This window comes from Scomber scombrus, chromosome 10, assembly GCF_963691925.1.
Source record: "Scomber scombrus chromosome 10, fScoSco1.1, whole genome shotgun sequence".
Taxonomy (NCBI): domain Eukaryota; kingdom Metazoa; phylum Chordata; class Actinopteri; order Scombriformes; family Scombridae; genus Scomber; species Scomber scombrus.
The window spans coordinates 19,925,205-19,947,465 of record NC_084979.1 but is presented as its reverse complement, the minus strand read 5'-3'; the positions used below and the strand labels follow the sequence as shown (position 1 = coordinate 19,947,465).

The 22,261-nt window shown below is 39.6% G+C and overlaps 1 protein-coding gene across 1 annotated transcript in view; it reads right to left on the bottom strand.

Annotated features, from left to right (window-relative positions):
- LOC133987589 (glutamate receptor-interacting protein 2-like) overlaps nt 1-20,115 on the bottom strand; it is a 28,920-nt gene extending 8,805 nt beyond the window's left edge. The window contains exons 1-12 of the mRNA XM_062427004.1: nt 19,938-20,115; nt 14,642-14,722; nt 13,768-13,903; nt 11,123-11,268; nt 10,205-10,288; nt 10,031-10,106; nt 9,202-9,347; nt 7,382-7,529; nt 7,121-7,290; nt 4,348-4,476; nt 3,942-4,103; nt 2,896-3,082 (exon numbers count right to left, since the gene is read on the bottom strand). Of these exons, the coding sequence (XP_062282988.1) occupies nt 2,896-3,082; nt 3,942-4,103; nt 4,348-4,476; nt 7,121-7,290; nt 7,382-7,529; nt 9,202-9,347; nt 10,031-10,106; nt 10,205-10,288; nt 11,123-11,268; nt 13,768-13,903; nt 14,642-14,722; nt 19,938-20,115 (1,643 nt within the window). The remainder of the gene's footprint in view (nt 1-2,895; nt 3,083-3,941; nt 4,104-4,347; nt 4,477-7,120; nt 7,291-7,381; nt 7,530-9,201; nt 9,348-10,030; nt 10,107-10,204; nt 10,289-11,122; nt 11,269-13,767; nt 13,904-14,641; nt 14,723-19,937) is intronic.
- Between the last annotated feature and the right edge of the window lie 2,146 nt (nt 20,116-22,261).

Here is a 22,261-nt window from a genome sequence, read left to right as displayed (position 1 = left end):
AGGACAGATACTACACAGTAGCCTGATCAGAGCTATGCGTTAATTAGACTGTAACATGTAGTCTTGATCAATACAATGCATACCAGGATAAGGGACTTTCCCCATTAAAAATAAAAATAAAAAACACATCACTGACTGCATCAATGCTAACAATGGGTAGTGTGTCTACTACTAGAGACACACAAAACAAATAAAAACACACTCAGGACTTAAGTAACTAATAAAATGCTGTTAATCTCTTAAACATTGACCTCTCCAACTATGAAAATACACCATTACCATGACCAGCAGTTGACGAGCACTAACATTTTAAAATAGAGGTGTAGTTTGACATTTTGGGAAATTCATTTTTTGCATCCTTGCGGAGACTGTTAGCTACAGCCAGCTGTTGATTAGCTTAGCTTAGCATAAAGAGTGTAAATAGGGAGGCACCACTACCCAGGCTCTGTCCAAAGCTTTGTGCAGCCCTTCCTGCCGGTTTCAACCCCCGAGTTTGAAATTGACAAGCACTACAAGTTTATGCACACATTAGCATATATATATATATATATATATATATATATATACATATATATATATATATATATATATATATATATATATACATATATACATATACATATATATATATATATATATATATATATATATATATATATATATATATATATACATATATACATATATACACATATATATATATATATATATATATATATATATATATATATATATATATATATATATATATATATATATATATATATATATATATATATATATATATATATATAGCAGCTAGTCTAATATAGTATATATATATATATATATATATATATATATATATATATATATATATATATATATATATATATATATATATATATATATATATATATATATATATATATATATATATATATATATATATATATATATATATATATATATATATATATATATACATATATATATATATATATATATATATATATATATATATATATACATATATATATATATATATATATATACTATATTAGACTAGCTGCTATATATATATATATATATATATATATATATATATATATATATATATATATATATATATATATATATATATATATATACTATATTAGACTAGCTGCTAGTCTAATATAGTCACTAGCAGCTTCTGACTTTTTATGGCTTGTGACCCTTTAAAAGGCATAGTTTGACATTTTGGGAAATTCACTTTCTTGACAAGAGTTAGCTGACTGCCAATATGAAGCTACAGCCTGCAGACAATAAGCTTAGCTTAAAAACAGTAAACAGTGGGAAACAACTAGCAGTGCACTGTCCAAAGGTAACGAAAACTTCAGTGAATTCCTGGAGTTTTGTCATCACCATGGGCTTGCCAGGCAACCAATGGAGACTTGTGTTCCTAATATTTTATTCGCCACATTAACATACATGAGGAGAAGCGGGGTGAAGGGTCATTTCAATATAATACACTCCAGTATAACACTACCACCCACTTCCACCTCAATAATAAACACAAACTAGAATTGCACCCTTTCTGGAAATATCAACAAAATCTGAACATGTATACGTTTTGTAAAAGTAGATTTCTTGGCATAGCTGTTGTATGGTGTTGAATTAGATTGCACAGGTGTCCCTCTGTGAGTGTAAACCTCAATTAAACAGATGATATATAACATGTAATTAGTGTATTTAAAGGGCAGGCACACAATTTTTTTAAGTCTGTATTAAAACAACAGTCAGGTGCCCAAATGAACATTGCAATAAGATTGTCTTGCCTTAATCATTCCTTCTGTTCATATTGGCCATTAGAAGATCCCTTCATAATGCCCTTACAATGTAAGTGATGGGAACCAAAATCCACAAGCCTGCTGTGCATAAATGTATTTAAAAGTCCATCTGAAGCTAATATGACGCTTCAGCTGTCCAGATTAGTCAAATCAAGTAGATATCTTTCAGTGTTACAGTCTTCTTGGTGCCAAAATCCCTTTTTTTGTTACTATACATCTACTGCAGCTCAACAGGGAAACACAAAGAGGCAATTTTATGTAAATGTGGCAGATATCCACTTGATGTAACTAAATCAGATTGCTGAAGCCTCATGTCGGATAAACATTTAAAAGCATTTTTTTTAAATAAAATTACAGTGTGGACATACTGTGGATTTTGTCCCCCCATCACTTACACTGAACGCACATTTGAAGGGCCACTATAAACAGGAGGAATTATTTCACTGAGGAAAACATATTTCAGTCTTCATATGTGCACCTGATTGTTGTTTTTAAGAGAGACTTGAAAAATTGTGAATCTATCCTTTAATGCTTTTCCCCCTGTATTTCCAGTCTTTATGGAAAGCTAACTGTCTCTTATAGCTCTAATGTCATATCAAATGGAAAGAAATGAAAGTGATATCATCTCATCTCACTGTTGACAAGTTAATGAATAAGCATATGTCCTTAAATGTTAAACTAATCCTTTACAATTAAGCAATACCCACCTGTGACCCCTCGTCACCAACTCAATGAGTCTACCATTTGTGAGCAATACAACCAAAGACAGGTTTTTTTTCCCCTATTTGCATCATTATTGAGACAAGATGCAGAGCAAAGATTAGAGGAAAGTTGTGTTTCTCTCCTGTTCTCTCCCTCCCTCTATGTCCATACCCGTAGTTTGGGAATCACTGCCTTAGCGAAATGCAGCGTTAATGCTCCTGCCTTCAGAATAAATACTCATTCAGACACGAGGCTAAAATTAGCCCTTTTTTCCACATGTGGTGTTTCATTGCCAGGCTGAATGATTAGCACTTGGGCCCCCAAGTTCAAGGTGACTCCCTTTATGATATTTGTTTACTCGTTAGGTGTCTCAGTGCGTTACCTCTCAGCTGGGCTGTCGGGCTCAATAAAGCGGACGACTGGGGGAGCAGACAGGGTTTCAGTGGCAAAGACACCCCCCTGCAGCTGGATCCCAAAACCTGTGAGCGGATCCCCCCTCAGGACGACCTCGCTTGTTTCCACATGAAAAACTTGCCCCCCTGGGCCAACAGAACTGGACGCCAGAGATACTGAGGGAGAGCAAGGGAGGGAGGGACACATCAGAGGGAGATATTAGTGGATATGTGGCATATAAATGGAGCAAGAGAGGGATTGTGGGAGACAAAGAATGGAGGAGGGTAAGAGGAAGAGACATGCATCCACAGAAATGGAAGGGGAATGGAAAGGGAGTGAGTTGCTTATCAGCGTTTACGTCAGTCATGTTTACGTCAGGGATCAGTCAAATCTGTTCACACACAGAGTGAGTCAAACAGGAAGGAAAGGTGTTCAAACAGTGCTGCAAAACATTTTCAAGGGACAGTTCACCCACATTGCAACAAAACATAATTTCTCATTTCACCTCTCCTGGTATTTAGCCTTTTTTTATAGCTTTTCTGGGTTTTTAGATGTCTGCCTCCAATGCAATGGAGTTAAATTGATTTTTTTGTGATGTTTACAGTATGAGAAAATATGCTTTTCAACAGCAGCGTCACTTTGCAGAAATCATGGAAAGAGATCTAAATTCCAATATGGAGGTGGATATATATATTAAAAAGCATGGTGGGTTATGCATGTTGATCAGTTAGAAATGCATATTGACACTAAACAAATATACACATATTAGTATACAACAAAATTAAATGGGACTCAAGAAAAATGGCTTGTACCTTTCCTCATTTAATGTGAGAATGTTCATATGTTTCGCTTTTTTGGACACAAGTCATCAAAATTGGAGGGTGGTACAATAAATTACTACTAGAATCATATCATTGGGGTAAATACGAGACGGGCCTCTCCATTGAAAGAGTCAGGCCAAATCGCTGTAATATAGTGGTCAAACTGAGATCTTTTAATGTGGGAAAAAGATAAGAGGCAGGCAGTGTGTCATACGTGAGCTCTTGTGGTCCTTCTTCCTGGTCCTCCTCTTGCTGGTTGAGCCGTGGGGGCTGGTGGGAGCGATTGGAGGGATGGGGCAGGGCAGCGTGTTGCTACCCTGGCTGCTGAAGCCTGAGGTGGCTGTGGAGGAAGGGGAGAAGCCACCACTCACCAGAGCTGAAAGAAGACATAGGGCTACACTTAACAAAAGGTTGGTACAGTAAGAGCACACCAAATCAAATCCTCCCATGAAAACATTACCATGACATTCTATCCACATCCACAGCAATATGCAGCAAAAGAAATGTAGTAAAGGATGTTGGAGTAAATCTCCTGGAAATAGATTTAACAAATGTGCTGAAGAAAGGGCTCCTGCTTTGGTGTCTCGCCAGCAGCAGTGCTGTCACAAGTGATAACTTACATTTGCAGTGGTCCTGCTGGTTGTGTGGGTGGCTTGGGCTGCTCCATGTCTTGCCGTGGCTGGCATGTGGGGGATGGCAGTAGTTGCTGCTTTGATCCCAGTGATGGTGGTTGCTCTTCTGCACTTTTACTGCAGCCGTAAAGAAGCAAATGCATCAAGTTAAAGCAAACCAGACGCACTCTTCCGTTGTGCACTTTTCCTAAATTCTGCCCATGAAATTATGCTTTCATTCCCATGTCTAAATTTGTATCACACCACACATTGCCTGGAGGATAATTCACTGCAGAAAAATTGATTTTTAATGTTTTTGTCATGGTACACTAGATTAAATCCTTTGGTTTAATGTATAATTATGAGCATCTGAGAATCAGTTAGACACACAAATGGGATGTGGTGAACAGTCTAAAAAAAAAAGAAGCCAGGACCTTACTTTTACTTGCAAGCTTCTGAAATGCTAAGTGCAAACTGGCGATCATTTTTATAATTTCACTTTCAAAAGAGCCAAAAGGAGCTAAAACAGTCTGAGTAAGGTGATTGCTGGGCATCATGTTATTGTCTTGCAGCAGGAAGTGATACTGGCTGTTAGGAAGCATGTGGCTTGACCTTGATTGGGCACAGCTGAATGCTTGATTGCGGATGAGGCGGGATGTTTGTTTCTGAATCTGATTGGCAGACATTTTGGTTTAAATTTGTTTTTAATTCAGTCTTTGGCTTTATTCATATTCATGTGTTGTTTTTTTTTTAGCATTTCTGTTGACTTCTCCATCTTTGTGGGAAATAGAGAGCACAGATTGTTGTTAATTCTGAAAGGCATCGTATCGTTCTGTCAAACAGCATCTATGAAGCATTCAAAGGGAAACAACTGACCTACTGTGCGACACACACCTCGATAATTAACTTTCCTTTACAGATTCATGAAGCTAAATTTGTTGCCGACTATCACATGTGACAGTAATCCATGCTACTTCATTTGCAGGGGTCTAATCTGTGTCAACTTGCTCACATATGGATGGAGGATTTGCTGAAAACATGGAGGGCTGCAGTAGCGCCTGGGATGCTCGCCACATTCAGCGAACCTGGTTAAATCCAGCCGCATGTAATCAGAATACATGCAGGAGAACCTCTGTCCTATTTCGGAGGACCAGTTTCTATCAGACTCAATTAAACCTGTAAAGCTCTGGCTCTGGCAGCTTATACTAAGCTCACCTAGGGGAAGCTCTCCAAGAAATGGTGTTTTCGATCTATACTGGTGGAAGGAAACATTAACTCCTAATCTCTCAGTGGCCATATCAGTCTTATTAAATCCCCAGAGGAGATTAGACAAATTGCATCTTATAATCACGCCTTATCCTTGGGGGTAAAAGTAGCTATGAAAATATCATCTCATCATAATGTCATGGCGCCTTATTCAAGAATCACTATTGACATTGATATAAGACCAAAAAAAAAAAAAAGCCTGTACTGCACTTTGAGTTGAGACGGCTCATCAGTCAACAGGAGCCAAAGCAGCTCAAGTATTTCACTGAGTAGAAACTGTTTATTGGAATATTAATGTATTCAGAGACAACTTCTATTTAAATCAGACAAAACTGATAAAACCTATATCAATACATACAGAAAAAACACAGATGGCACAAAAGTGCAGCCCCATAGACTGAACTGCACAAACATGAACAAGAGACAAAGAAAAAGTGTAGTACAAACGATTCAGTGACCCCACAGAAGACTATGGCATCTTATTTCTCTTTGTCATGTTCTATGATTCTTCCCATGCTCACATGTTAAGGAGCCCCTGCAGCTGCTGACCCAGAAATAAGTAAGCAGAATATGATCTCTGACAGAGAAATTGTGTGCGTTGGTGTGTGTGCTGCTTGTTGGTATGCATAAGAGGCCGAGCGTGCAGCCAAAGGCAGAGGGATTGTGTCTAGCAGTGTACACACATATGTGCACACACAGGCTGATTCACAGCATGGAAGAAGGCGGCTGGGAGGCAGCAAGGCTCTTTACAGCTGTAGGTAAAATAGCTAAAAGCGGTCACAATACATATGATGGAGACAACATGCTGGAACTCCAATACTGTTTACTCTATCTATAAACAGAACTACTTCTAAAGATTTAAATGATTTACTTTTCAGTCAATTAATCAACACAGTCTGCTGTGAATCCTTTGCATATTGAAAATTTGCATATTTAACTTCCAGTTCAGCTCTTGAAATATGTTCATTTGCATTTCTTATATACTGAAAAACTGCACAGCCAACCTACACACTATGCCAATATACACATAATATTATAAGAAAAAGGTACAGTATATTACATATATTCATAGTTTTTTATCTTGGACTTTTTATCTGATTATTATTTATTGCACATTAGTCTTAAGTCTTAAGAATATGCTGCCCTGCATTTGATCGCACATGTTGTTTTTGTATGTAACAAATGAAACCTTTGAATTCTTTGATAATTTGATCCACACAAAATTTATGTGAAGATTTTGCCAGTTTTTGCCAGTTTGCTGGACAAAAACAAGCAATTGAGCTCTGGAAACTTGTGATAGACATTTCTCATTACTTTGTTACATTTTATATGCAACATTTTATTCATCAAAAAATAAATGATTTGTTAATTGCAGCTCTAAAATGATGTATAGTTGCACATAGTGTTATCCAATGTGTCACTTGCTTTGTCCCAAATTATTTCCTCTTTCACTTCTCATTCTCAAACCTCTCTGATTTCTTCCTCACAGAGATTTGCTGTGTTTTTAGTGTCATACCTGTGTCTTGTGGCCTGACAGGAAGTCTGCTCTGACTAGCTGGGAGAATCTCCAGTTTGACAACTTCAGAGGTGTTGCCAAGAAGCTGCATGGACTCCATCAGAGAGCAGTGCTCTGTGCTGGTCCCATCTATAGACAAAAGGATGTCACCTACATGGAGCGCTCCACACCTGAGAGAGTGAGACAGAGGCAGATTGTGTTAAGAGAGTCTTTGTTAGTAAAGCGTCTGCGGAGAAATGAAATATAAAAGGTTGGTGTCACCTTTCCACCACGCTGGCTGCCTTTATCTTATCAATAACAATAACTTGTTTGCTCCTGTACATTGTCGTGGTGAGGCTGATCCCCAGACTGGCGGAGGGACCTTTCACTATCTCCACCAGCAGAGGGCCTGAGGCTTGCTGCACTGCCTCTGAAACAGATAATACACACAGATATGATAGAGGCCAGTGACTTTTCTGGATGCATCTAAATTCAGGAACACAATATAAGATTTTAACAATCTTAACCAACAATGAAAAGACCCAAAACCGTCATTAATAAGGACACCGTGATCAGATTTACATAATTAATCAGCTCAAACTAAAGTATCTTGCATATTAGACATTTTTCAAGCATTCTTCAAACATTTTCTGGTTCCAGCTTCTTAAATATGAGGATTTTTAAAAAATCATTTTCTTTGTCATATATGATAGTGACCTGTATATATGTGAGTTTTGGACAGTTTGATGAATAAATGGAACAATTTAAACAAGTCATGAATATGTTCTTTAAACAAAATGCCCCAAATTTGCTGTTTTAAGCCTCTCATATGTGAAAATGTGATCCTTTTCTGTGTCATACATGATAATAAAGTAAATATGTTTTTGATTTTGGACTGTTGACCAAACAAAACAACACATTTGAAGACATCTGTGAACTCTTAGAAAACATTTTATAGACAAGGCAATCAATCAAGAAAAAAACTGTCAGATTAAGCTATGATTGAGGTTAGTTGCAGCCCTAATTTTGACTGTTCTGACTTGTTCAGTCAGCAGTCAGGACTTCTGAATCCTGCACACAGAAAGAAAATGTGTGCCAACTGTCCTTGGTGACCTGCCCTAATTTGCACAGACCGGTGCAGAGTTTGCGATCTTGAAAATTAGTCACCGTGACCAAATTTAGGTTGTAATCAGGCTTTTAGTCATGTAGTCAATTCCTGCACTACTTTTTTACCTGATGGTGGGGACATTTTGATTTGATTCACTCTATATTCTTAAGAGTCGGACTGATGTGTGTTAGCAATTATTCATTTTCACAGCTTAGGGACAGGTGCAGATGAAAATGCAACACTTTCATATGAGTTGAGAACATTTTAACCTTAGTTACTCAACTGACAAATTGAACTACAGAAGCAAGATTAAAACTATACTGCCAAAACTACTTTAATTAATACAAATATGTACTTCTTACTGTACTGTGGTCTATCAACAGTTCACTTAAAGGAGCATGCCACCAATCTTACATGTAAAAGTTTAATAGCCACAGGGGGCATGACTACATGACTACATTTTGACCATACTTTTTTAATTTGTCTCCTGTGAATCCTCCAACTTTATGGATGTGCAAGACTTAATCATTGGAGTCCTTTGAAAGTGATGAAGAGTTTATCATTTGTCATCTTTTCCCCTAAAATGTGAAGCAACACCAGGGCTTCGGGACACACTGTTTCCTGATCAAATCCAACCTTGTTTTATTTAGGTCATGATAAAAAAAATTCTTGTGAGTAATCCTGAGTAACACTCAACAACTTACGCGAGGACTTAGAAAAGTAAAGAAAAGTAATACACTTTTTTTTTTTTTTTGGATTTAACCTGCCATGATTCAGGAGAGGAGAGAGAGACACACATTATGAAAAAATACAGACTATCAGCCATCTACCCTTTTCCTGTTGAAGTGTGCTCTTGGGGCTGAGTGACTCCCCTGGTGGCATCTCCAGCACCGCCACTCACTCTCCTCCACGCAGCCAATAGGCCACATTATTTACCCTCAGAGCAACGCTGCCCTACCATGCCTCCACATATTCCCTGTGTGTGTGTGCTCACCCATGACAGAGACGTCATACTCAATCAGGAACAGAGCTTCCTGGCCGCTCTGCATCAGCATGGTCAGAGCGTCAGCGTGCTTCTCTCTGTTTAAAGGCATCCCATCTATGCTCAATACTCGGTCGCTGGCCTTCAAAGTGCCCTCTCTTGAGAAACACAGAATGAGAGGGAGAGATAAAACAACACACAGGCGACCAGCACAAGATGGTCATACAGGCGTTCCTACACAGTGAATCATTAAACAGTTCCGCATGAGGGTTCCCTCCCAGGTGAAATGAAGGATAAATGAGATAAACGGCTGTAAAGTCTTTGATGGTGAATTATGTTTGCTCAAGTGTTTCGGTGCTCTCAGTTTTCTTGAGGAAAAATGCAATGTTGCATTAGCCTGGGGATGAGTAGTGCCCTTTCTGCTCAGAAGATAACAAACACTATATGTGTAGCAGAAATTTCATGCAGCGGCCTGAGCACAGACTAATGCAAAAATAATAATAATATGTGTATAAAAATAACACAGATTATAAATGATGGAGATGCATCACTGTGATATATTTGATTTCATATGGGTAATAGAAAAGCAAATAATAAATATTTTCATTGTGGACAAAGATGAGGCAATTAGTAAAACACATATCAATTAGGTCATACATGTAAATAAACACAACCACACAATATAGAAACATGCATGCGTGCACACATACAATAATTTGTAAAGGCTAACACACTCATTCATGCATGAATAAGGCATAAAAAGCATACAAGACACATAAATAGCTACAATTGAATACACACACAGACACAGAGACACACACACATCCATTCATGTCCTCACCTGTCAGCTGGACCCCCGGGCCTGACGTAGGTCACCAACATAGGACGAGACCTGCGCCAGTCCTCATGAAAGCCCCCTAAAAAGACAAAAACACAGATATGAAATCAATGCAAAAAAGCTCAAGCTAATTGATTAAAAAAAACAAAACAAACAATCAAACTCCCATCCACCTACCTCTCATGACAAACCCAAAGCTGTTTCCTTCCTTGTGTAAACACACCTCTATGGTTTTTGTTATGACTCCTGATGGGGTCTGGACTAAGGGACAAAAAAAAGTTATCAAAAATGACAAAATTATTACTTAAAATCTCATTAAGCTACAGTCGAGTTGTCCTTTCAAAAAGCTTTGTAAAAAGTTTAATTTTAGTATCAACTGAGTGTTGAATTATGAGAATGAGCAAAGCCTTCTGGAAATACATTTTATTAATCCCAGACTGGAAATTCTTCTCCTGCTTTTGTCCCATGCTAACGATTTAAGAGCAGTAAGCAGCCACAGTGCAGCGCCAGTGACCAACTCTGTTTCTGCAGCCTTGATCAAAGAAATACAATTCTAATACAGTGAATCCCAGTATTCATTTATTGATTTGCAATTTGAAAGATTTCTAGATTTCAAGGTTAAACCTGGGCTAAATATGACCTTTTTTTAATATGTCTAGGTTGTAACCATTGTTTCAAATATAAAGCAGACCTGCTTTACAAAGACAGAAATGCTACTTGTTATGTACTAAATTATGTCCTACGATTATGGAAATGGTTAATACACCAAATGTATTTCATGTGTTCTTCCTAAAGCATTTTCTACACATGGATTTCTCTGGTTGGTTAGACTGTTAAGGCAGAATATTAACAGATGTCAAAATCTGACAGTGAGTCCTCCAGATGTCCCACATCTCCAGGTCATCAGCCGGGTTCTTTATGATTTGCAGCCTCAACTAATAAGCCTATTTATTAACATATTTCCTACTTGATAATACAAAGCATTTGTTTTAATAACAGCACTTTTTCGAAATATCGCAACATTTTCTACACAAGCTTCCTCTATGTGATGAAGATTGTCAATTAGAGACATGGCAGGCAGAATACTTCACTTACCGAACGGAGGCAGCTCGTACTCCACCTCCAGCACAACTCTCTCCCCAATGTTCTTCAGCAAGCTGATAATCTCATCGTGGCGAAGCTTTGACAAGTTGATGCCATTCACTGACTTGATGTAGTCTCCTACATTCAGCTGGTCACTCCTGTGGGAAGTGACAGACAGACCATCAAAACCAAGACCATCATTTCATCTAATGATGGAGTAATTGAGGCGGAATTAAAACTGATGCAGTAACACAGCACGTGCCGTCTAATGAGAATATCAGGTTTGTTGTATTAATATGTGTGCAGACAGTAATGGTGATTTGATTAGAAATCCCCTTGCAGTGTGTAGACTAACATACAGAGCCAGCTGTGTGGAGGGGAGAGCAGATGCTGGGGTGGGATGGCTGAAAGCGTCTCCTCTTCAGACACTGACAGTGATGATTGTACATGGTGCCTGACATATGACATTCTGAGTCAACGTGCTGCTCATTGGAGGGCTAATTAATTAAATAGATGTTCTGCCCTGCTTGGCCCTCGCACCTTTGGGCTACTGCCAGTCAGCCCTGACAGCAGACAGAGAGACATCTTAACCAGCAGAGTCGACCGGCCTGTCATCCGGTCCGCTCTTATCACACATTGTCACTGCCAGTCTCTCTCCTGTCTGCCTGCGTGTCTCTCCACCCAGTAAATTAGCTAGCACTTCCACACAAGCATGAACTCAGCTGTGGGAAGACAAGCTGCTTGGAAGAATTAGCACTGTGTCTGTCTATAAACCTCCCAGGACTTGACAAGCAATGGCATATTTGGCCAAGACATTTTCAGAGGGGCTGTGTCATTCGTACAAAGTCTGTGTGTGTGTGTGTGTGTTTATATACTGTGTATGTGTATGTGTGTGTGTGTGTGTGTGTGTGTGGGAGAGAGAGAGAGAGAGAGAGAGAGAGAGAGAGAGAGAGAGAGAGAGAGAGAGAGAGAGAGAGAGAGAGAGAGAGAGAGAGAGGAGCTTCAGTCACACGCTTCTTAATCATCATGAAACGTGAATCTTCCGCTACATTTTCCTTTCATGTGGTTGATGTTGGGGAAAATTAGTTTAATGTTGTCGAAATTGAGAAAAATAAGTTTAATTGAATAAAGTTATATTGAATAATTACTACTACATAATACAGTGAATTAAAATCCCACTCTAACATATGTTTTGCTTATTGTTCTTTCGGTTGGATATTTGAGCTTCACTGAATGATGTATGTGCAGAGTTTGACACGAGAAGGCTATTTTCACATTCATCCATTAAAAATGGAAAGTTTCTCATTGCTTATCTAAAATGTGAGTTTAAGGCATGTACCTTCAAGCATTATTTGTAACATCACAATTAGTGTTGAGGTAATCATGGTCGAGTATGCAACTAAAACAAGTGTGATGTGGAAACTGGAAGCGTTCAGAGGCTGCGACTTACTTTCTAGAATAATGGTTAAGGCCAGAACGGTGAAAAATGTCTGTCACAGTTTCCTAAAAGACAAGTTGATCCTCTCAAAGGTGCTTGTTTTGGGGTTAGGGTTAGGGTTAGGGTTAGGGTTAATATTGAATTCACAATCACATACAGTACGACTAATAAAAGCAGAAAATCCTCAGCAATGACTGACTGGAGTTGGGGAATGTTTGGCATCTTTACATTAAAGGTGTGTGCTGATTATTTTTCTGTCGATTGACTAATTGATTAATTAACCAATCATTGTAGCTCTACTTCAACGTGCATACACTGAGAGTGGTCTTTTAAATTAAGTCTTGTGTCCAACAGCTAAAATTTAGTGCATTGAAACGAAGCAACGCATTAGTTCATGCAAGACACAGAAGTCATACGCCCCAGCTGTAATCAGCTGACAGCCGCTGATTGAATCAGCATACCTTATCAGTCACACACCAATCACAGCCATTATCACAACAAGGCGATCCCATATGACTCCCACCTACACTGATCTTGCTACACCGTTGCTCACGCTGCCGCTGCTGGCAAAGCTTGCCTCCACCACCGCAGCCTCCACCTTTCTAGTTCAGGGTCCCATCATGGCTCAAGGGTCAATCTGAAATTCATGTCTTGCTTTCGGCCCACTCTGCATCAGCGTTTTGCATTGCACTCCCTCTTTTAAGCTCAGCATGCTGCTGGCTAATCCAGGGTGCATCTTAGAGTGGAGCAAAACTGTATTTCCATTTGTCACAATAAATGGTTTAATCTATAACAAGCGGGCTCCTGACTGAAATATATTCTGTATTTTTCAATGAGATGAAGTCAGTGAGGTAGAAGGAGTCAATGTCATTAAGGATTTTAATGAGGTAATTGAGGTTTTTTTTGGGTGGGATTAGACACAAGTTATTGGTTAAAGCGGTGTATTTTTATAGGTCTCTAAAGATTTCTAAAGTAGATCTTTAAAAATTCTGAAAATATAGAAAAATATGGAATTATCAAGATTTCAACATTTACTACATTGTTTCTTGGGGGCTTCACTTCCAACTCTGAGGGTTGGCATCAAGCTGATCCAACATAACACCTACAGTGCTGCAATTAGGGCGAGCTACATGTGGACGTTTGTGGAAGCAGAATAACTAGTGTGGACAGCTTGGTGTGGTTGCCAGGTTTTAACCGCATCACAGAGCACAGATCTCACCTGGCAGCTAGCCCACCTGGCCGTAGGTTTGACACTCTGGGCTTGCCATCCTTATCAGACCCTCCGGAGATGGTAAGGCCGAGGCTACTGCCTTCTCTTTTCATCAGGTCCACTGTGGTCACTCCTCTGTACTCCTCTGCTGACAGAAACATATACGGGCACAGATCCACAGTCAGCATTAACATCTGCTTGAAAGAATCGCCCTGTCTGAGAGGCAACGAAAGACTCTTTTCTCTCCATCTTTCTCTCACTGTAATGCTTTCTGACGCACGACCACATATTTTATTTTCTCACTTTCCCGTCTTTCCTTTGTTCCTTTAAATCTCTCATTCTGAATGAATATTTGTGGCAGGTTCAGAAGGAGGAGGAAGAAGATAAGAGTCTGTTTTGTTAGTATCAAACTCAGTACAGACAATGGAAAGAAATTCAATGCATGAATAAAAAAAGAAACTAATTGAAAATTAAATTGAAATCCAGATGTATTCATAAGTGAATGAAAATGAGTTTGACCTTAACTCTAATGGATATGTGGCTATATAGCGCCATCAGAGGACTCATTCTGTCTTGTGATCCACAATGTGCTGTGCTGTTACATTACTCTACGTGAAGTCTACCAAGTGCAGTTTAGTACCAATGACAGGTATGCCACATAAGCATTTTTTCCACCTTATCTAAGCATTCAAAACAGTGTAGCATCAAGCAACACACAGAAGACTCACCAGTGAACATACATACAACCAAAAATCTGTGTCTCTGTCAAAGATGGCATGACTCTTCTTCAATTGGGGGATACAGGTGAATTGGGTGCGATAGCTCGAATCAGATAGAAGACAGAAAACAAAATGACGTAAAGTCATGTTTGATTGTATTGTACCTGAAAGGCTGCGCCTCTGGGAGGAATGTGACTGGTCAGTTGACCCAGACTCCTTGCTCCCCTTTGAGTATGGTCCTTCATCTGAGGAGACAGCAGGGATGTATGGAGGTGCTGTTAGGAAGCATTGTGATATGTAGGGACTCTCCGCAGCAGATTGCTAAGTGAACACGACCATCCATTGCACATCATGACAGCTGCCCACACTTTAATGCTTTGAACTGCACCTTGGGTAATGTGGGAGCTCTGGGAGAGAAACCGCACTGAGCCAACAGCCACATCCGCCCGGCATTAGCTAACTGAAACAGAGTGATAAGCCTGGTCTCAGGAACCCCGAAGGTCACACACTTTGTTTCCACGACAACGCTATAAAAGGGTCAAGAGTTTAAAATAGCTCCTCTCCGTCTGCAGCAAAGACCCTTGAAAGCCATTAATTTAACACAAGAATACATTTGTGGTGAGCTTGATGTATGCAACCACTAAAGCATGGGAATTTTCCTGAAGGAACAGCATGCGGTTAATGGACTGTTTGGGCATGGAGAGAAAATCATCATTTTCATGTCATTTACAGCAGCTGCTATAGAGAGCTAGGGAATGTTCAATCTGCTCTGCAGGGAAAATATTTTCCCCCCCCCTTCCGACACCCATTTCTGACACAGCACTGGGATGGCCTTAGATTAGCAGAGCCACTGCCGGCCATCTGAACCTGAATACAGTCACACAGGCATGTCAGCAGTCACAGCCATGAGGAAACTGACTTGATACTTATTTAATCCTGTCCACCACGGATTACCTTTTCAGCTGTCCGGCACAGTGACGGAACATCATCTTACAAACTTAAAGAAGAGCTGTGCCAAGTCCTCTTTTTAAGAGGGGAGGGAGCATGTTAGTGCCTCACGCTACAGGCATCAAATTTAAGTCATCAGAATCTAAAGTCTTCGACGACTGCTTTGATGCTGTACACACACGGGTTAAAACCTTCCTTTCTAACACCCTTTAGTCATAAACTGTAAGCTGTAAACCAATAAAGGTCAACTAAAGCAGGATCTACTTCCACGTGCTCCACAGGTCAGAAATTAGTTCTGTCATCATGCACGAATTAACATCCCAGGCCTGAGAGTATATCAAGATGACAAGAAAAATGACATTTCAGTTACTCTGACATGTCTTTTTCTTTTATCTGTGTTGATTTGTGATGACTGAACTGGAGGAAGCGTGTGCTCGGAGGGCATCAAACCCACTGCCTTCTCATCAAGTTTCCACATCTGCCCAACTGAAGATGTAGCCTTTAGACAGCTGAGAGGCATGGATCCTTTGTCAATCCTTCTCTGACCTGAAACCTTTAGGCAGGCCCTGGATACTAGAAATAAAGAAGAAAACTCAGCCTCCTTGTGCACACAGCTACATGAGTCAGACTTGAACCACAGAAATAGCTATAGTGGCTTTACATATTACGGTGATGCACAGAACATATATATTTGCATAATGTGATATTTCACACTATTTCATACACATCCTTGCACAAATATCTTGTTCAGTAGCCCTGAGGTGAAAATACACATACACAAAGTGAGTGACACATCAGAAACACATTAGGTTGGGCAAAAGCCTTGTGACCACGCGGGCTCCTGAGGGCCCTGACAGTCCAGCAGCTGTCATTGCAGTCAAAAGGCAACATTAGCTCAGGGTTACACAGACCCCAATGCGCTGCACGTGACAGACAGCTACTGTACCATCAAACCATCCCCCAGTCATCCTCCTCCAGCTTAAAATAACTCAACAAAATTACTCAACCTAATGGCCAGAATTAGGATCAGGATGAAGCTGATTAATAAACAGCCCCAACAATGAGGCAACTATTGAAAAAAACAAAAACAAAACAACCTCAGCTCTGTTGGTAGTCTGTTGTTGACTCAAGGATGCCAGAGGAGTTGCATCTAAAGCATCTTGGAGCATCACAATGACTAAAATAAAATGATATGCTCCTGCATAAATATGTGGTGAGTTAATTAACTCCTTATTTAATTCAGGGCGCTGTATGCCATCCCTCCCATTACCAGTCAGAATGTAGGTTAAATACGGGGGCAGCACTGACAATGGCAATGCAATCATAATGCTATTTTCAGATGGAAAACTTTATTTATAAACTGGGGCCTGCCAGACCCAGTTTATGTTGCTATATCTGCCCCAATTACACATGGCAGTGTGGTATGCAGGCCTGGTGGCAGAGTCCACTGACACTGAAATCTTTTGCAATCCATCACTGCCATAATGCATGCACTGCAACGACCACACATTCATATGCATTCAGGATAATTGGATGATGATCACAATCACAAGGGACATTGAAGAGACTTCCCATCTAGATGAACTATGCAAGACAAAAGCATCTATTTATAGGTTAGTAAATGATCCAGGTGATCCCTGACCCCCCTCATGCCTCCAATCCTCTGCTACAACACACAGGCTGACAACGGTGACTCTGTGTAGTAAAGATCAAAGTGTGGTGTTCTTACCAATGCTGTTCTTGTTATCTCTTCTCAGACCACACAGCATGGCTGTAGTTTAGTCAGCGTAGCCACCCCCGCGAAGTAACCTTGCTGATCTTTTAGTATAGGGCAGAGAGCTGAGGTTCCACCTGAGGAAAAGAGTCTCACCCACTCAGTTGAAACAGTAACACCATCTTCATTTCTCCATTCCTTTCTGCCCTAACTCCAGCATTCCCTTAACCTTTTGTCCCTGTTTGTATAACCCAGTGAAGTCTTGAGCTTCAGAGGGCTGATCCTCAGACAGTCCCTTCTATTTAAACTTGTAGACAAAAAAAGAAGCTTCTTCTTTAAAATGTGAATCTACTAAGCTCTGTTTTTCTATAAAATCCAAAGCAGGAAAATAATGTGTTCATGTCCTTTTCTTGTCATCTTGCTGTGGGTCCATTTTTTGAGCTATTCCTACTAATCGTTCGTCCTTTTCCAGAGCATTTATCATTCCCTTTTTCATACACTCACATGAGCTCACACATAACCCTTCTGTCTCATACAGATCTAAAGTGAGTGTGTTTGCGCTCTCTCTCTCTCTCTCTCTCTCTCTCTCTGCCAGAGGGGTTCAGTGAGGCAGGCACACACGATAGTCACTCCCTCCCCCTACACACACATACACACTCCTTACCCATTTCCAACCCAGTCAAACACCCTTCATATGCACATCCTCAAACCCACCCACCCACATACAGAGATTAGACACGACAAAACTGCATACACACACACACACACACACACACACACACACACACACACACACACACACACACACACACACACACATACACACACACACACACACACACACACACACACACACACACACACACACACACACACACACACACACTCACCACACACTCAACTCTCTGCACAATTAACACCACCTGCACATTCATTGTCAGACTCAGCCCGGCACAGTGTCAGGATACAAGCAGTCACGTTTTCTCACATAAAAGCTGCACCAATTTTACAGAGCTTGTATCTAGACAATTATCTCTTTCTTTCTCTTCTCTCTCTCTCTCTCTCTCTCTCTCTCTCTCTCTCTCTCTCTCTCTCTCTCTCTCTCTCTCTCTCTCTCTCTCTCTCTCTCTCTCTCTCTCTCTCTCTCTCTCTCTCTCTCACACACACACACACAAGCACATAGTGATAAATGCATACGCAAAATTCCTGTGCAGAGCAGCTGCCTGTGTGAGAAGCTGTCTAGCAGTTGAAATGTTATTCATAAAGACGCCGTGCAGTTGTCGAGTGCAGGGCTGTGCTGACAGATTTTACTTCATCAGATTGCAATCATAAATGAATGAGTTATAGAAAATGAAATGCCTTTGTTCTAAAGTCTGACATCTCAAATTTACCCTGTGCTAATCTCAGGCCCACTGAGGTTCCTCCACCCAAACACAGACAGACTAAAGGCTCTGCTGCCTGAACCATCGACACACCTGTCTGACCATTTGTCATGTACACATAATCCTCGACGCCTGCCACTTCTTGACCCCCACCACCTCCAACATATACCACCCTCAATGGCAGGCCCCTCTGAACCTATTCCACCTCTTGTTTTGGTCACTGCGGACAAATTGTTGTCATCACTGACACTTTGGAGGAATGGAAACAGCAGGGAGAAGACACACAACCACACCATAACACAACACCCAACAGCTCCTTCAGAAATTCATTCTACAGCTGACTATTTTACAGATGTGTGGTGACTACAAACAAACAGCTTTTGCTCGCTGTTGCGTGGTGCCTAATTAGTAAGCTGTTCCAGTGGACACAATACTCTTTGGTGTAGATAATTTCCTCCGAGACTTTTGTCCTTAATACCCCTTTTACAATGTGAGCGAGTATAGTCTTTCAGAGCGAGACTAATTAATTTCCAACAGAATAAATCGGGTGACGGAGCAGTGTGCTGGACTGATAAAAACCTCTGGGAACAGGGTGGCAAACATTTGAGTGTAGTAAAAAAAAAAGGAAGTCACTTTTGCATTTCCTTAAGACCAGATATCAACGTTATTAATCTAGAGTGAGTGATAATGAAATAATTAAATTAATAAAACATGATTTGGTATAAAAAGAGGCTGGGAATGCTAAATCCTCAAGTAAAAGAGGAAACAAAGAAAAGTAGAGAAACTCAAGAACTAGAGGACTCAAGAGGATATTAGTGTTTAGTAATGGTTTGTATATGACTCCAACATTATAATCCTATTAAAAATAGTCAACATTTTTCTTTTTACACAAACAAAATTTAGCCGTTTTAAGTAGGAGAGCCCAAATCTCAACCGGCTCATTGATCAAACTGACCACACTGCCATCTTATGGTGATCAGACTCAGTTGCAAGTGAAGATATGAAAAGCACAATGACTAATTCACTTGTCAGCCAGCACAGATCAGTGTGTGACATTAAAAAAAGAGCCAGAGGAAAAGCATGTGTCAGTCATGTGTTAGTGTTCACCTTTAAGGTCGGTCAAAAGCTATGATTTTAGTCGGGAAAATGCTCAATTTTTGCAGGCCTGCTATAGACATAAAAACATTTTTACATTTACATCACATTACATTTTAAAAGGCACTACGTACACAATTTGGTGACTGTGAGGGAAATGACTTACAGATAAACTTGTTAGAGTCTAAACTGCTTTATACACTTACAACTCTGCATAAACTGGCAAATAAGTACAACCTCCAAGTCTCACATATCTTGTTTTACAATATTGAAGATGTAAACTGAACTGAATATATGACATATATTTCCTGTAGGCTTTACCTTTGCTTCTCCCTTTGATGATGCCCAGTCGACATCTGAGAGAAAAAGAGAACATCCTCCTCTTTCCTCCTGCAGACCGGCTGCCTTTCCTCAGTGAATCTGTCTGAGGAAAAGCGAAGGAGAGCTGTTTGGGAGTGAGGCGAGCCTTTCCGAATACAACCCTTGCTGACATGTTCATTTTCTGACCAGCAACAAGAAAAAAATGGATTCTGTCCTCTTCCTGACACTGTCACCATCTCTTAGACATTGCAGTCTCTGCCTGTCCCGCTGTTCTCATGTTCTCCTCCCTCTCTGGAGAACTTCCAGTCCTCTCAGGTGACTCTTCCAAGCCACTCCAGAAGCAGGTGCAGGTTTTTTTTTAAAAAGGGGAAATACTCAGATCCAACGCTGTGCGTGTTTCTTTCCAACCATCCTGGGTAACTCACTTCCACATCCAAACAGCCACAAGCTGACTGGCTAAATAAATGTTATGTTTTTACATCTCTGGCAATGTCAGTTTTACGGGAACAGATGGCAGAGGGCTCAGGGCTGTGGGGCACAGCTTGTCTGCCAGAATGCAATGGAAACTTTCTCTGCAGGGAGCCACCTCTTAACATTGCAAAACAATATACAATCTGAGCTGACCATTTTAAGGCAATGACTGTTGATAACAATCTGTCTTATCTATTGATATAACAAGTTATTACATAAGCGTGTCAGTTGACGATTTATCTAAACATGCTGGTACCCTTGGTGGAGACTGACCTGGCTTCAGAGTTGTCAAGGACTCACAATGAACACTTCTAGGTTCTTAGTTCCTAGTCTAATCTTTTACAGTTTGATATTTATAGGGAGATTTCACCAATATTATGTATTAAGGTCAGTTTACTAGTCATAGTTACTAATGATCAGCTGATGAAAACAGTTGTGTAATTTCCTCTTTGGATCTTAAGGGAGCTCTCAGTCTAAGAAAAAACCCCTGATGATGTCATCTAGGTTATATTATATGTAATTAATGGTATTGATGTGAAAGACAACATAAAACAACACTAAATCCATTACATTTGGGCTTAACCACCATGAATAACTGGTTGAGGCATTGGATGAGGCGTTTCTATCTGCTACATTTTCCAGTACTTCTGGAAGTTGCCGTAAACACTTTACAAACTGGAATCTATCAAATATATACATATATATATATATATATGTATATATTTGATAGATTCCAGTTTATGTATTTATATATATTTATATATTTGATAGATTCCAGTTATATATATATATATATATATAATCAAATCTGTAACAGAAAGTCTTTGTTGTGAACTTGGTGTAAGGAATTCAAAACACATGGAAATCTACCAACCAGGGAAGGTTTAAACAAAAATGTTATGAAGTTTCATTGAAGTGTAGAATCCAGATCCATACAAGGCACTTAAAAGTTAGGATATCTTTGCCTCTGCTGCATCAATTTTGACTGTATTTAACTGCCTCTTACAAGAGCCCTAAGTTAAAGGACAAGGCTGAGGATTTTTTATCAACAAATCTCATGCACACATCAAACCAATGAATTGATCCTACTTACTAAGTAATGTGTGTTTATCCAAAGCCAAATATATCTAGACTCTTGTCTTTACCTTACCTAAAGTTCTTAAGTGCAGCACAAAAAGCTGGTTACACACTGGACACACACAAAATACACGTAATCAGTTTATAGTTGGTTTGATTTGCACATGCTGGCAAGAAAAAAACATTTTTAAAATTGCCTGCATTATCTTTTAATGCTAATGTTCAGTGTCCAAAACTTCCACATTGAGCTTTCATGCACTCATGGAGACTCATCACAGAGTAACTCAATGATTATCCATCATTTATCTGTTGATTGTTTTTTTTGGTTTTTTTTTTAAATGTGTCCACTTGGAGTGTGACTATTCGAAACTTTGAATGTTATAATTAACACCCAACACAAATTATTTTTACTGTTTGAATACTTTAAAATGTGTTTAATGGTGTTTTTGGTCAGCTCTTGAAGTGATTTCCCAAAAAGATCAAAAGTTGATTTAAAATAAAAACTAAGAATTGAGTTCAGGATGTTCTTTGACAGCAAAAAGCCTTACAAAGCGTGAAAGCATGTCCTCTTTCAAAGCTACCCCAGATCACATCTTGGAAGGAAAACTGTTTATACAAAGTTGTGTGGCCTCATCCATTTAGGATACGGGTCATCACTCTTCTTCAGGCGTCTTGCTGCTTTTGTTCTGCTCCAGTATTCAGTCGTCTGGAAGAAGTGAGGAATAGCCCCATTTACCCGAGGGAGAACACAACCAGCTCTGTAGCCATCGCAGTAG